This window comes from Peromyscus eremicus, chromosome 1 (genome assembly GCF_949786415.1).
Source record: "Peromyscus eremicus chromosome 1, PerEre_H2_v1, whole genome shotgun sequence".
Classification (NCBI taxonomy): domain Eukaryota; kingdom Metazoa; phylum Chordata; class Mammalia; order Rodentia; family Cricetidae; genus Peromyscus; species Peromyscus eremicus.
This window is the reverse complement of record NC_081416.1, coordinates 60,490,112-60,502,925: the sequence shown is the minus strand read 5'-3', so window position 1 is coordinate 60,502,925 and position 12,814 is coordinate 60,490,112. Positions and strand designations below refer to the sequence as shown.

General features: G+C 48.2%; 1 protein-coding gene across 1 annotated transcript; it reads right to left on the bottom strand.

The window, feature by feature from the left end:
* Positions 1-416: 416 nt before the first annotated feature.
* Positions 417-11,208, bottom strand: LOC131903905 (keratin-associated protein 5-4-like; the record flags this gene model as incomplete). Its single annotated transcript, XM_059254795.1, has 3 exons — positions 11,135-11,208; positions 6,921-7,268; positions 417-609 (listed from the first exon to the last, which is right to left on the bottom strand). Coding segments are annotated over exons 1-3 (615 nt in total), but the record flags the coding sequence as incomplete, so codon positions are not given.
* Between the last annotated feature and the right edge of the window lie 1,606 nt (positions 11,209-12,814).

Genomic DNA, 12,814 nt, shown 5'->3' with positions numbered 1-12,814 from the left:
GGCTCCTGCTAAGATAAAAAGACATGTCAGGAAAGGTCTCATGATCTCAGATGGCTAAGTGGGTGGGGCTATGGTGAGGACACTGTAGGTAGTATGACTCCAGAACAGAATTTGTTAGGAGATAGTTGATAAGATGATGACCTCTTCTTGGGAACTGGAAGTCAACATTGGTTTGGTCCTGTGGGAAGCAGGGGTAGTAAGAGAACACGCATCATAGTCTGAGACCCGGTGATAAACTGAAGGACACAGCTGAGGAAGCTCATTCAGAAAGACAATGACAAGTTGAGAGCCTCAGATCTTACACTGGCAGCACATGGGGACACAGCATGATGTCTTCAGCAGCTGGACTAACAGCAGGAAGACCCACAACCTGAAGAGCAGCAGGGCTTAAAGCAGCAGCTGGACTGACAGCAGCAGGGCTTACAGCAGCTGGACTGACAGCAGCAGGGCTTACAGCAGCTGGACTGACAGCAGCAAGGCTTGCAGCAGCTGGATTGACAGCAGCAGGGCTTGCAGCAGCTGGATTGACAGCAGGAGGGCTTGCAGCAGGTGGATTGACAGCAGGAGGGCTTGCAACAGCTGGACTGGCAGCAGCAGGGTTTGCAGCAGCTGGACTGACAGCAGGAAGACCCGCAGTCTGAAGAGCAGCAGGGCTTGCAGCAGCTAGATTGACAGCAGCAGGGCTTGCAGCAGCTAGACTGACAGCAGCAGGGTTTGCAACAGCTGGACTGGCAGCAGCAAGGCTTGCAACAGCTGGATTGACAGCAACAGGGCTTGCAGCAGAGGGACTGGCAACAAGAAGACCCGCAGTCTGAAGAGCAGCAGGGCTTGCAGCAGCTTGAATCACAGCAGCAGGGCTTGCAACAGCTGGACTGACAGCAGGAAGACCCGCAGCCTAAAGAGCAGCAGGGCTTGCAGCCCCCACAGCTGGAGCAGGAACAGGCAGGCACACAGCAGCACACAGGCTTGCAACAGCACACAGGCTTGCAGCAGCTAGAGCCACAGCCTCCACAGCTGGAGCCACAGCCTCCACAGCTGGAGCCACAGCCTCCTGAACAGCCACAGCAGCTCATGGTTCTGGTGTTTGGTTCAGTTCGCAGTAGGTTAGAAGAGCAGATAGAGAGGAAGTGTGCAGATGTGGAGCTTCCTGAGCCTGAGCCCTTTATATTCCTACCCAGGGTCAAGTGTGAGGTTGCACGTGGTCACTTCCTGGTTCCTGTCTGTGTCATAGTCTAGGTCTCTTCTGCATGGTGTTACTTATTATCTCTATATCCTTGTACCTTTTCCTGACAGACTGCCCCATTTCCCAGAAAATAATGCTCCCCAGTAAACACTGACAAGTATCTGATACTTAGACCCCTTCCTTTGAGCTGTAAAGAGACAACATCGAGCCTTTCTCCCATCCCACAAATGCTGCACTTATGGGTGTTTGGACTTAAATCTGAGGATCATTTCAGTGCCTTTCAAGGTTTTATTGTTTTGTCCAGCTTTTCAAAATTATTTCCTATGAATTTGGCAATTCATACTTTCCCAGAAATATGTCTTTTACTTCAAGTTTTCAAGTCCACTAATAAAAGTTGTTTCTGCTTTTATCAAATTGCTTTTTAAACAGTCGTAGCTGTATGTTTAAACATTTTGTCAGGTTTTGTTGTTTTCAGCAAGGTCTTGCTTTATAGCAATGCTTGGAACTTGTGGCAATTCTCCTGCCTCAGGTGTGCACCACCATGCCCAGATTTAGTCTGTTGTCTTTAGAGCTCTTTAAACTCCTTTCTGAAGGACTTTAATCTGCAGGAGATGCCCCCACACCCCAACAAAAACCAGGGTGATGCTAAAATACACTAGTATTTTAAGCCTAAAAAGATCAAATTTGTATATTCACAATAAATAATGGACACTTAGATAGAAGCCTGCCTACATCATGTAAGCACACTGGAGAACAGGGCTCAAAACCCATTTAGGGATGGCAACTATCAAAACAGGAGATTCCTGGTGTGTTGTTCCATGTTAATGGTTCAGTGGGGATGGCTGATAATTTGCCCCTTTACTGTAAGAGCTAAAATCCTAAAGACAATAAATGGAGTCTGAAGAACAAGGGCCTGTGGGAGTGAGGTCCCCTGTGCTCCCAGAGAGAGCCTGCCCAAGTATAGTTAGAGGATCTCTGACAGAATTTGGTAAATTATTCAAGCACTTGGATCTGAGTAGAAAATGAAGCAGGGCTCCAGGAACTGGATAGGACCTGGATGGACTAGGTGCTCCTGGATGTGCTTCTGCTGCCCAGAGTTTTCTTTGACATCTTTGCACCTGCATCTGATGCAGCTGCTGCTTCTCAAACAAGACAGGAAGTGAGGAAGGAGGAACTGGAAAGGCAGCAAGAGGACCCTTCAGCTGGAGGAACCTCTGGAGAGTGTGAGGGAGCAGGACAGCAGGCCTCTCACAGTGCCACCGTGTGGCTTCTAGGGGGAACAGCATGGAGCATCTTCCCCTTTCTCAGACCCCAGGCAGGAGTCTAGACATATTTACACAAAATTGCATTAAATTGCATTGGACAGCTGGTATACTCCCTACACCTGTCTACCACTGGGCGATAGTCTGTAAAAACTAGAATGTGTCTTTTATAGATAGAAATACTCACTATGTGGAGTGGAGCTGAGCTCTGGGATCAAGAATTTTCATGGTGTTTCAGTCTACACTCAAAGCTTCCCAAGATGTCTTGAGCAGACAGGAGCCCAGCAGACATCAGAGCTGAGCCCAGGCCCCAGATCTGAAGAATCAGTCCCTAGGTTGGATTTCTAAAGGCCAGGACCACAGTGCTCTGGTTCAGCTTCAGCAAGAAACATGGCATTAGAAGGCAATGCTGGGCCAGGCATGTGGAGCACACCTGTAATATCATCACTAGAGGGGCTGAGGCAGAGAGGAGAGCTGTATTTCCAGGTCAGCCGGAGCTACATAATGGGAGCATGGCCAGCCTGAGCTACCTATGTAGAGAAACCGTGTCTCTACAGAAAATGTTAAAAAGTGGCCTTGGGAAGAACAATACAGAAGCTGTGCTCAAGTATACCTGAAGTCCAATGTACCTCAGTCATTCATTCCTGTTCTCTGTGCTTTGCTACAGCCCCAAAGAAAGGGGACACCTCCTGGACCCACAGTAGCAGCAGGCCTTTCTCTGCCAATTGTGGTGTTGGTTGTTCTGATCTTGGATTGTAGGCTTCAAGGTTTTCTGGGCTCTAGGCTCCTCCTCTTCTAAGGAAGAAATACTTCCCATCAGCAAGACAGATACCTACAAGAACTGCTGTCAAAGGTGAGCAGTGCTCATTCCTGGAACTACTGGTTCCTCAGCAGATCCCACCCTACCATCTAGAAAGAAGCATCTATTGTATTCTGTGTGTGTGTGTGTGTGTGTGTGTGTGTGTGTGTGTGTGTGTGTGTGTGTTGTTCATCCTTGTGTAGCATAGAAGAGGACATTTACAATGGGTTCCTTCAGAACTAGCAGGTCAGCTCCTTTGGTAAAGCACTTGTCATGCACTTTGCAAGTACAAAGACCCTCATTTCATCCCCAGAACCCATGTGAAATGCCAGGTAGAGCCTCAGCTCAAGGAAGACAGAGATAGCAGAGTCCCTGGGGATCACTCGCCAGCCAGCCTAGTCAGTCAGCAAGCCACAGCCTCGTGAGAGACCCTGCTTCAAAGGAGGTGGACAAAGTTCCCGATAGTGAGACCTGAAGTTGTTCTCTGGTCTCCACACATGTGTTCACACATTGTCCTGGCTAGTTTTATGTCAACTTAACACAAGCTAATGTCATCTGAGAGGAGGGAACCTCAATTAAGGGAATTCCTCCATATGATGTGGTTATAAGTAAGCCAGTAAAGCATTATCTTTTGATTGATGGAAGAGGACCCAGTCCATTGTGGGTGGTGCCGACTCTGGCCAGGTGGTCTGGGGCTGTAGAAGAAACAAGCCTAACTAAACATGGGGAGCAATCTAGTAAGCAGCACCCTCAATCGTCTCTGCATCAGCTCCTGCCTCCAGGTTCCTGCCCTGCTTGAGTTCCTGTCCTTCAGTGATGAACAGTGATATGGAAGTGTAAGCCCCATAAATTCCTTCCTCTCCAAATTGCTTTGGTCATGGTGTTTTATCATAACAATAGAAACCATTTAGTTACACACATTAAAATAAAATAAAGTAAATTAGGTTGTAGCTAGAGAGTTTTCTCTCCGTGTCCTGCCAGGCGTGGCAACCCAACAGCCCACTTATAAAATAAGCACACAGACACTTATATTATTTAAACTGTTTGGTCTAATGGCTCAGGCTTCTTGTTAACTGTTCTTACATCTTAAATTAACCCATTTCTATTAATCTATACTTTGCCTCGTGGCTTGTGGCTTACCGGTACTATATATCTTCCTTGTCATGGTGGCGGCTGTCAGTGTCTCCTTCTCTGTCTTCCTGTTCTCTCAATTCTCCTCTCTTTAAGTTCCGCCTATACTTCCTGCCTGGCTACTGGTCAAGAAGTGTTTTATTTATCGATCAGTCATCCACAGCACTGGGTTCATTTTATCTTAAATTTAATTTAGGAGAATGGGCATTTCCTAAATTTCCATACATTTTCTAAATCTTTTCTTCTGCACGTGAGATAATCCTTTAAGTTCAATTATCCCAATCCTTCATTTACTGCTGCTACAGCAGCCAGCATGAAGGGGACAGGGTGTTTTTCCAAATTCACCCCAGAGGTAAGAGGCTAAAACCTCCTATCTCACTCACCACCCAGCCAATAATCTAAGGACATTATTCCTCTCATGAGGCTTCTGGGTCAACCCAGATGGACCCAATTATGCCATCCAGAGCAGCGCCCCCTGCTCTCTGGGAAGTTACACAACACATAGTTGGCCTTCTGCTGTGATGAGCACCATGACCAAAAGTGACTTTGGGAGGAAAGGAAGGGAAGTCAGAGCAGGAGTTTGGAGGAAGGAGCTGAAGCAGAAGCCATGGAGGAGAACTGCTTACTGGGTTGCTCCCCATGGCTTGTTTTATTTGCTTTTTCATACAATGTAAGACCACCTGCCCAGGGGGGCACTGCCCTCAGTGGCCTGGGCATTTCCACATCAATCATTAATCAAGAAAATGCCCCAGGACATTCCCACAGGCCAATCTGATCTGGGCAATTCTTCAGTGAAGGTTCCTTCTTCCCAAGTGACTCTAGGTTTGTGTCAAGTTGACAGCTGAAGCAAACTATGACACTTGAGAATCCTTCTACCTCAGCCTCCTGAGTGCTAGGATTATAGGTGTGAGTCTCCATGTCCAGCTTAGAGACTATATTTTAAAGACAGAAGGAAGACTGTCAAGATGTCCCCATGGGTAAAAGTGTTTTCAGTGAAAGCCTGATAACCCGAGTTTGAGTCCCAGAATCCAAGAGAAAGAGTGAACCTTCTCCTGAAATGTATGTGTGTGTGTATGTGTGTATGCATGTATGCACATGTCTATATTGTTAAATAATAATCAATTAAATTAATTAAAGAAAAGACATCTAGGTTTCATACTGAAGTGCCTAATTCAAGAAGTAGAGCTTTGTTCTCTCCAGCCATGCATCCCCAGTTCCTAGTTCCCTTTATCAACCTGGTCATGTGTTTGCTGTCCTCGAGTGACAACATTTTCACTGCCACCCTACACAGGTCCTGAATAGCAGGACCAGAACTTTACTTTTGGTGCTCTTCTTTACATAGGACACAGGCTGCTCATGAATTAATGTCTCCACTTCTCATAGCTCAGGGGGCTTTGGAGAGCTTTTAGAGGGAAGGCTGGGTGTACAGCCCTCCTCTGCTGAAGGACATGATAGGTCTCCTTAACAGACAGCTCCATATTAGGAAAGAATGTCACCTGGTGGAAGCCAGATGAAAATATCCAGAGAGAAGGGCTTGGTGAGGCTAGGCATGTGGGTGCTCTCAGAGATCCTCAGGCCACTTAAATGCCCACTGAGAAAGTCAGAGCCTTCCAAAGGGAGTTGTCAGAGGAGTGGGTCTGACCCGGCCAGGAGCTGTCACAGCTTCAGAGCCTCTTTTGGCCTAGCAGTCTGGTGTCTCTCCTACCAAATCTAGTAAGGCATGAATGGAGCAGGGTCCCAAGAGAGAGAGGAGAGAGGTAGAAGGAGATGGGAGGCAGGAGAGACCCTAACTGCCTTCAGCACCACCATCAGACTGGTGGAATCCCACACAAAACAAGACAAAGTGGAAACCATGGATTGATGAGCCAGTGACAGAATGAATGAGACGTGGTTACAGTTGGTCCATGTGATATTTTTTATTGGTTTGTGTTATTCATTTTGAGAGAAAGCAGGGGTTGCTGTTTCTCCTCATACTAGTCCAAGAAAGTCTTTATACTCACCTTATTGCAGCAACACCAAGGGTTGGCTCCTGCTAAGATAAAAAGACATGTCAGGAAAGGTCTCATGATCTCAGATGCCTAAGTGGGCAGGCTATGGTGAGGACACTATAGGTAGTACGACTCCAGAACAGAATTTGTTAGGAGACAGTTGATGAGATGATGACCTCTTCTTGGGAACTGGAAGCCAATATTGGTTTGGTCCTGTGGGAAACAGGGGTACTAAGGGAACATGCATTATAGTCTGAGACCCGGTGATAAACTGAAGGACACAGCTGAGGAAGCTGGTTCAGAAAGACAATGACAAGTTGAGAGTGTCAGATCTTGCACTGGCAGCACATGGGGACACAGCATGATGTCTTTAGCAGCTGGACTAACAGCAGGAAGACCCACAGCCTGAAGAGCAGCAGGGCTTGCAGCAGCTGGACTGGCAGCAGCAGGGCTTGCAGCAGCTGGATTGACAGCAGCAGGGCTTACAGCAGCAGGACTGACAGCAGCAGGGCTTACAGTTGCTGGACTGACAGCAGCAGGGCTTACAGCAGCTGGACTGACAGCAGCAGGGCTTACAGCAGCTGGACTGACAGCAGCAGGGCTTACAGCAGCTGGACTGACAGCAGCAGGGCTTGCAGCAGCTGGACTGACAGCAGCAGGGATTGCAGCAGCTGGACTGGCAACAAGATGAACCACAACCTGAAGAGCAGCAGGGCTTGCAACAGCTGGACTGACAGCAGCAGGGCTTGCAACAGCTGGACTGGCAGCAGCAAGGCTTGCAGCAGCTTGAATCAGAGCAGCAGGGCTTGCAACAGCTGGACTGACAGCAGCAAGGCTTGCAGCAACTGGATTGACAGCAGGAAGACCCGCAGCCTGAAGAGCAGCAGGGCTTGCAGCCCCCACAACTGGAGCAGGAACAGGCAGGCACACAACAGCACACGGGCTTGCAGCAGCTGGAGCCACAGCCTCCACAGCTGGAGCCACAGCCTCCTGAACAGCCACAGCAGCTCATGGTTCTGGTGTTTGGTTCAGTTCGCAGTAGATAGAGAAGCAGATATAGAGGAAGTGTGCAGATGTGGAGCCTCCTGAGCCTGGGCCCTTTATATTCCTACCCAGGGTCAAGTGTGAGGTTGCACGTGGTCACTTCCTGGTTCCTGTCTGTGTCATAGTCTAGGTCTCTTCTGCATGGTGTTACTTATTATCTCTATATCCTTGTTCCTTTTCCCGACAGACTGCCACATCTCCCAGGAAATAATGCTCCCAATTAAACACTGACAAGTATCTGATACTCAGACCCCTTCCTTTGAGCTGTAAAGAGACAACATCGAGCCTTTCTCCCATCCCACAAATGCTGCACTTATGGGTGTTTGGACTTAAATCTGAGGATCATTTCAGTGCCTTTCAAGGTTTTATTGTTTTGTCCAGCTTTTCAGAATTATTTCCTATGAATTTGGCAATTTCATACTTTCCCAGAAATATGTCTTTTACTTCAAGTTTTCAAATCCACTAACAAAAGTTGTTTCTGCTTTTATCAAATTGCTTTTTAAACACTTGTAGCTGTATGTTTAAACTTTTTGCCAGGGTCTTTCTCTATAGCCATGCTTGGAACTTGTGGCAATTCTCCTGCCTCAGGTGTGCACCACCATGCCCAGATTTTGTCTGTTGTTTTAAGAGATCTTTAAACTCCTTTCTGAAGGAGTTTAATCTGCAGGCAATGCCCCCACACACCAACAAAAAACAGGATGCTAAAATACACTAGTATTTTAAGTCTAAAAAGATCAAATTTGTATATTCCCAATAAGTAATGGACATTTAGAGAGAAGTATGGCTACATCATGTAAGCACACTGGAGAACAGGGCTCAAAACCCATTTAGGGATGGCAACTATCAAAACAGGAGATTCCTGGTGTGTTGTTCCATGTTAATGGTTCAGTGGGGTTGGCTTATAATTTGCCCCTTTACTGTTAGAGCTAAAATCCTAAAGACAATAAATGGAGTCTGAAGAACAAGGGCCTGTGGGAGTGAGATCCCCTGTGCTCCCAGAGAGAGCCTGCCCAAGTATAGTTAGAGGATCTCTGACAGAATTTGGTAAATTATTCAAGCACTTGGATCTGAGTAGAAAATGAAGCACGGCTCCAGGAACTGGATAGGACCTGGATGGACTGGGTGCTCCTGGATGTGCTTTGGTTGCCCAGAGTTTTCTTTGACATCTTTGCACCTGCATCTGATGCAGCTGCTTCTTCTCAAACAAGACAGGAAGTGAGGAAGGAGGAACTGGAAAGGCAGCAAGAGGACCCTTCAGCTGGAGGAACCTCTGGAGAGTGTGAGGGAGCAGGACAGCAGGCCTCTCACAGTGCCACTGTGTGGCTTCAAGGGGAATAGCATGGAGCATCTTCCCCCTTCTCAGACCCTAGGCAGAAGTCTAGACATATTTACACAAAATTGCATTAAATTGCATTGGACAGCTGGTATACTCCCTACACCTGTCTACCACTGGGCAATAGTCTGAAAGGACTAGACTGTGTCTTTTGTAGATATAAATACTCACTATGTGGAGTGGAACTGAGCTCTGGGGTCAAGACTTTTGATGGTGTTTCAGTCTACACTCAAATCTTCCCATGATGCCTTGAGCAGACAGGAGCCCAGCAGACATCAGAGCTGAGCCCAGGCCCCAGATCTGAAGAATTAGTCCCTAGGTTGGATTTCTAAAGGCCAGGACCACAGTGCTCTGGTTCTGCTTCAGCAAGAAACATGGCATTAGAAGGCAATGCTGGGCCAGGCATGTGGAGCACACCTGTAAAACCAGCTCTAGAGGGGCTGAGGTGAGAGGAGAGCTGTAGTTCCAGGTCAGCCTGAGCTACCTATGTAGAGAAACCGTGTCTCTACAGAAAATGTTAAAAAGTGGCATGGGAAGATCAATACAGAAGCTGTGCTCAAGGAAACCTGCAAGTCCAATGTACCTCAGTCATTCATTCCTGTTCTCTGTGCTTTGCTATAGCCCCAAAGAAAGGGGAAACCTCCTGGACTCTTGTTGATGTTTACTGAGGAGCAACATTCTTTGGGGGACATGGCCGTCTGTTTGGGAAAGGCACAAGGAAAGCAGAGGTAATAGGTAACACCATGCAGAAGAGAGTCCTAGACTATGGCACAGACAGGAACCAGGAAGTGACCATGTGCAACCTCACACTTGACCCTGGGCAGGGATATAAAAGGCCCAGGCTCAGGAGGCTCCACACTTGCACACTTCCCTCTCTATCTGCTCCTCTAACCTACTACATCCTCAACCAAACACCAGAACCATGAGCTGCTGTGGCTGTTCAGGAGGCTGTGGCTCCAGCTGTGGAGGCTGTGGCTCCAGCTGTGGGGGCTGTGGCTCCTGCTGCTGCAAGCCTGTGTGCTGCTGCAAGCCTGTGTGCTGCTGTGTGCCTGCCTGTTCCTGCTCCAGCTGTGGGGGCTGCAAGGGAGTCTGTGGTTCCTGTGGGGGCTGCAAGGGAGGCTGTGGTTCCTGTGGAGGCTGCAAGGGAGGCTGTGGCTCCTGTGGAGGCTGCAAGGGAGGTTGTGGCTCCTGTGGAGGCTGCAAGGGAGGCTGTGGTTCCTGTGGGGGCTGCAAGGGAGGCTGTGGCTCCTGTGGAGGCTGCAAGGGAGGCTGTGGTTCCTGTGGGGGCTGCAAGGGAGGCTGCAGCTCCTGTGGGGGCTGCAAGGGAGGCTGTGGCTCCTGTGGAGGCTGCAAGGGAGTCTGCAGCTCCTGTGGGGGCTGCAAGGGAAGCTGTGGTTCCTGTGGGGGCTGCAAGGGAGGCTGTGGTTCCTGTGGGGGCTGCAAGGGAGGCTGTGGTTCCTGTGGGGCCTGTGAACCCTGCTGCTGCCAATCCAGCTGTTGCAAGCCCTGCTGCTGTGAGTGCACCTGTTGCAAGCCCTGCTGCTGTGAGTGCAGCTGTTGCAAGCCCTGCTGCTGTCAGTCCAGCTGTTGCAAGCCCTGCTGCTGTCAGTCCAGTTGCTGCAAGCCCTGCTGCTGTCAGTCCAGCTGCTGCAAGCCCTGCTGCTGTCAGTCCAGCTGCTGTGCCCCTGTGTGCTGCCAGTGTAAGATCTGAGACTCTGACCTCTGACCTCAGGTGGCAGAGCTGGTGCAGGTAACCTGTCTGTCTAGTTGCTCCGTTCTGAAGCTCAATACTTTTCACACTACAGCTCACCAAAGATGTTTGCATCATGCACAGGAGTCCAGGATTCCTCCTACTGGACTCCACTCCTGGCTCCATGCTCACCTCTTCTCTGGTAGGTTATTTCCTTGTCTGCCCCTTTTTGCAAGTCTAATCTGACAGCTGCCCTTTCACCCAGATTGACCAGTCTTTATCCTCCTGGCTTCCTGTGGATCAGGTCCTGGTTCGAGCCCTAAATAAACAGTATTCACAACACAAACTCAGTCTCCTGCCTTCTTCTTCTTCTTCTCCTCCTCCTCCTCCTCCTCCTCCTCCTCCTCCTCCTCCTCCTCCTCTAATTCTCTTCACAACACCCAACCCATTTAGCCTGCCCCTTAGTACTGACCTCATGGTTTTCTGTGCTGTACCTCCCCTCTGTTGTGATCTAGGTACACAGCCAATTAGAGTTTAGTTGTCCTTTGAATGTGGGTGGGCAGCATTGGAGGACAGGTGCAGTTACTGTGGTGGAAAGAACCGGTGGTTGTTGGGGTCACTTGATGGAGGGGATGATGTATGGGCCACCACTGCTCCTCTGTCACATGGTGTCTCAGAGGCCTGGTATCTGGAGGAAGCCTTACCTAGAGGGGTTGCAGTTGTTAAGTTTTGTCCCAAGACACTCCAGGAAGACTGGTTTAACAAGTCCCCTCTGCATGCTGGACAGGGATGATGCACAGGCTGGTTTTGTGTCAATGTGACACAACGAAGAATCATCAGAGAGGTAGAGCCTCAGTTGAGGAAACGCCTCCGTGAGATCCAGCTGTAAGGCATTTTCTCAATTAGTAGTCAATGAGGGAGGGCCCAGCCAATAGAATGTGGTGCCATCCCTGGGCTGGTGGTCCTGGTTTCTATAAGAAAACAGGCTGAGCAAGCCATGGGGAAGAAGCCAGTAATCAGCTCTCCTCCATGGCCTCTGCATCAGCTCCTGCCTCCAGGATCCTGCCCTGTTTGAGTTCCTGTCTGGACTTCCTCCAATGTTGGACTATGATCTGCAAATGTAAGGCAAATAAACCCTGTCCTCCACAACTTGCCTTTTTTTTTTTAATTTTTATTTTGCAATACAATTCAGTTCTACATATCAGCCACGGATTCCCTTGTTCTCCCCCCTCCCTCCCCCCTCAACTTCCCCCCAGCCCGCCCCCCATTCCCATCTCCTCCAGGGCAACACAACTTGCCTTTTGATCATGGTATTTTGTCCAAGCAATAGAAACCTCAACTAAGACAAATGACAAGTCATTCTTCACCTAATGAAGCTCAACAGCCTGGTCCTCCGTGGAGAATCTTGCTCAGACTAGATTTTTACAAGAGACAATCCTGTCAAATACTGAGTGGGATCTACCACTCAGAAGGAACCTAAGGGCACAGACAGGCACACAGAGGAGGGTGTCATGTGACGGTGATCACTTCAATCAGGCAAGAAAAGCTAATATTGAGAGAAAAAAATGCTACAAATCATAAACAATGTGTTTTTATGTATGAGATTCAAACAGTTTCTTGAACTAATAAGCCAATGTAACTAGATGGCTAGAAACAAGACCTACAGGCAGATGAATGGGGTTTAGGGCAGGGAGCATAGAGTGTAGCTCAGTGGTAGAGCCCTTGCCTAGCTGACCAAGGCTGTGGCTCTCTCCCCAGCACTGCAAACAAATAAAAAAAATTAATGGTGTTTCATAAACAATTGTATAAAAGATTATAATTATATCATTACAAGTATGTGTTTGCTTTTTTTTTTTAAATGGATATGAATGTGAAAGGGGATGATGGAGTTTGCAGAAGTGGAAAGGAGAGGGGATTAAGAAATGATGGAGAGGATAGGACCAAACCCCATCACATGCCCATGTAAAAAGTGACCTCGTTCTGAAACCAAACAAAGACCTGATGAAAACCAAATGTGTACCCATGCTTTTGTTGTCTGTTTTTTTTTTTTTTTTTTTTTTTTTTTTTTTTTTTTGCTGTTGTTGTTTTGTTTTTTTGGTTTTTCGAGACAGGGTTTCTCTGTGTAGCTTTGTGCCTTTCCTGGAACTCACATTGTAGACCAGGCTGGCCTTGAACTCACAGAGATCTGCCTGCCTCTGCCTCCTGAGTGCTGGGATTAAAGTTGTGTGCCATCACTGCCCGGCCGTCTGTTTGTTTTTTTGTCTCTTTGAGACAGGCTCTCACTATGTAGCACTGGCTATCCTGGAACTTGATATGTAGACTAGAAAGGTCTCAAACTTATGGTAATCCAAATCCCAGGCTGCCTCTGCTTACACTCATAGGAT